This window comes from Phallusia mammillata, chromosome 5, assembly GCF_965637545.1.
Source record: "Phallusia mammillata chromosome 5, kaPhaMamm4.hap1.1, whole genome shotgun sequence".
In the NCBI taxonomy this organism is placed as follows: domain Eukaryota; kingdom Metazoa; phylum Chordata; class Ascidiacea; order Phlebobranchia; family Ascidiidae; genus Phallusia; species Phallusia mammillata.
In genome coordinates, this window is record NC_137256.1 from 16,141,099 (window position 1) to 16,143,113 (window position 2,015).

At 36.8% G+C, this 2,015-nt stretch overlaps 1 protein-coding gene across 6 annotated transcripts; it reads right to left on the reverse strand.

Moving 5' to 3' along the window:
- Positions 1 to 204: 204 nt before the first annotated feature.
- LOC145229069 (uncharacterized) lies at positions 205 to 2,015 on the reverse strand. Of its 6 annotated transcripts, none has more exons than XM_080094328.1 (4): positions 1,969 to 2,015; positions 1,073 to 1,262; positions 690 to 787; positions 205 to 591 (listed from the first exon to the last, which is right to left on the reverse strand). In XM_080094328.1, the coding sequence occupies exons 2-4, from the start codon at positions 1,114 to 1,116 to the stop codon at positions 296 to 298; spliced, it is 438 nt and encodes a 145-aa protein (XP_079950454.1). In that variant the 5' UTR covers positions 1,117 to 1,262; positions 1,969 to 2,015; the 3' UTR covers positions 205 to 295. The 6 variants fall into 6 exon arrangements, with proteins under 6 accessions (XP_079950454.1, XP_079950456.1, XP_079950453.1 ...); XM_080094330.1 differs by having other exon boundaries at positions 1,983 to 2,001; XM_080094327.1 differs by lacking the exon at positions 1,969 to 2,015 and having other exon boundaries at positions 1,073 to 1,895.

The window sequence follows — 2,015 nt, forward strand, 5'->3', positions numbered from 1 at the left end:
CCGTTCAACGGAGTAGCGCAATCCAGTGTTTATAGAGATCAGTGGTTTCTCCTGATGGTAAGCACTTTTTTCCAAGGAATGCAGCCTGACTACCATGAATAAAAATGTACGCATTATGACGTCACATACCGTTGTAAACAAACTGGCGCCAGTTTGTGTTCTTGGTTTTAGGTAGGTAAGTTATATTGTTTACGCTCTCAAAAGGAGTTTGAGGCACTTATTAAACATTAAATGCGTATAAACACTCCCATATAAAAGATTCAATGTTAGGGTTGATTCTGATGAAGTTTTGCTCCTACTCGTGAACTTCACTGTCCTGTTTTTTTAATATATGTACTCGAACTATTTTATTCAACATCGAATTTTTAACACAGTTGGGAGACCCAGCCATATTGCGACTTAAATGACTAACAAAACGGAACTGTTCTCCCTTTTTAATGAGCAATAAATTTTGTACATTGGAAGAAAATTTAGTATAGCCATATACACTGCAAAAATACCTGCTCACAATTATCAGCCCGATAACACAGGCGTGCATGCTGGAGATTTTATGTGAGAGTGGGTTGCACAGAAAGAAAGTGTACTGCAAGTCTGCAACCAACAAAATCTGTATTAGAAAATAGAAAAAAAATGTTTTTAAGTATTTCTAGAAGTTGCACTTTTTTCAGTCATAAACACCATGCACTCACTGGATGACAATAGTAACTGACCAAATTTCTTGTTGATGCTATCATCTTGTGTAAACACCACCTCATTGCAAGAAGCATCTTTTACTTGTTTATGAGATCTGTTTATAAATTCAGAATCAATATTGATGTAAAAACCTGAACTTTCTAAATTAGTAAAATTAGTAACTAAAAGTTAAGTTTTTATGAGGAACACAGTATGTACTATTTTGAGTGAGTATTCATTTTTTAAGGCAAGGGTCTTTGGTTAACTGGACATTTTTAATGAAGCAAAATCCTTTCAAAAATTAGGTTTTTTTTCTGTTAACTTGTGAAGTTTCTGTTATTTATGTCTGTTCTTAATCTGATACAAAAAATATGTTTGTGTTCTGCCATCTGATACCTACCTCACACTTATTGGTTGATTTCTTGTCCCTGATTTCAACACCATTTTGTTGCTTTTGTAATTGGCAGGCAAAATTGTTAAAGTTGAGCAATATGTTCCCAATGGTGATGGTCATGGCATGTCAGTCAGGAAAAAAGGTTTCGCCCATCAGAACCATATGCTTTCACCAGTGGCTGACTTGATGCTGTAGACTTAAAGGGCACATGACCTGTATTATACTATTTTAGTATACTATAAAATATTTTAAAATTTTAGTAAACTATAGTACAGTGTAGCTGTGGGTGACACTAAAACGCTGAATGGGCGGGACGTCGCGGAAACCGCTCAATATCGGGTAAATTGCTGACGGTTAGTGCTATTAGGGTTAGGTTGAGGTTTTATAATAGTATATGCATCAAAAAATGTCCCTGCCTAAAACTTATTCAACTATTTCCTGACATTAGGCAAAAATGCTATGGCGGGACGTTTCGGGCGCGGAATGTAGTGTTCGGCGGAATTTTTTTTAATGATTTTCTATTATAAAACCTTATCCCAACCTTAATAGCTCCAACCGTCAGCAATTTAACCCGATATTTAGCGGTTTTCACGACGTCCCGCCATCTCCCGCGACGTCCCGCCCTCCATTCCGCCCATTCAGCGTTTTAGTGTCACCCGTAGCTGTTCTTTATAGGCTACAGTCTTTCTAAAAAAACAAACAAAAATACATTGTGTGATATTAAACAGGTTGCAGACGATGTTCGCGACTTTGCGCAAAATAAATTACAATTCAAAATGTTATCCGTAAAGTTTTTTTAACAAAAATAGTTGGTGCAGACTACATGTCACATTATAACAAGCAACAAAACCGGTATCACCACGCGCCAAATTGAAACCAACTACCATGACGGAAACAATCACCTGGCTATAGTTACCGTAGTCAGGCTGCATTCCTTGGAAAAAAGTGC

Bases quoted from the DNA above. Each gene is read 5' to 3' on its own strand.
- LOC145229069 (XM_080094328.1), bottom strand. From the start codon at position 1,116: ATGGTGTTGAAATCAGGGACAAGAAATCAACCAATAAGTGTGAG. The intron at 788-1,072 runs GTAGGTATCAGA...ATTTATAAACAG, and splicing joins AATCAACCAATAAGTGTGAG to ATCTCATAAACAAGTAAAAG. The intron at 592-689 runs GTGAGTGCATGG...TGTTGGTTGCAG, and splicing joins TCAGTTACTATTGTCATCCA to ACTTGCAGTACACTTTCTTT.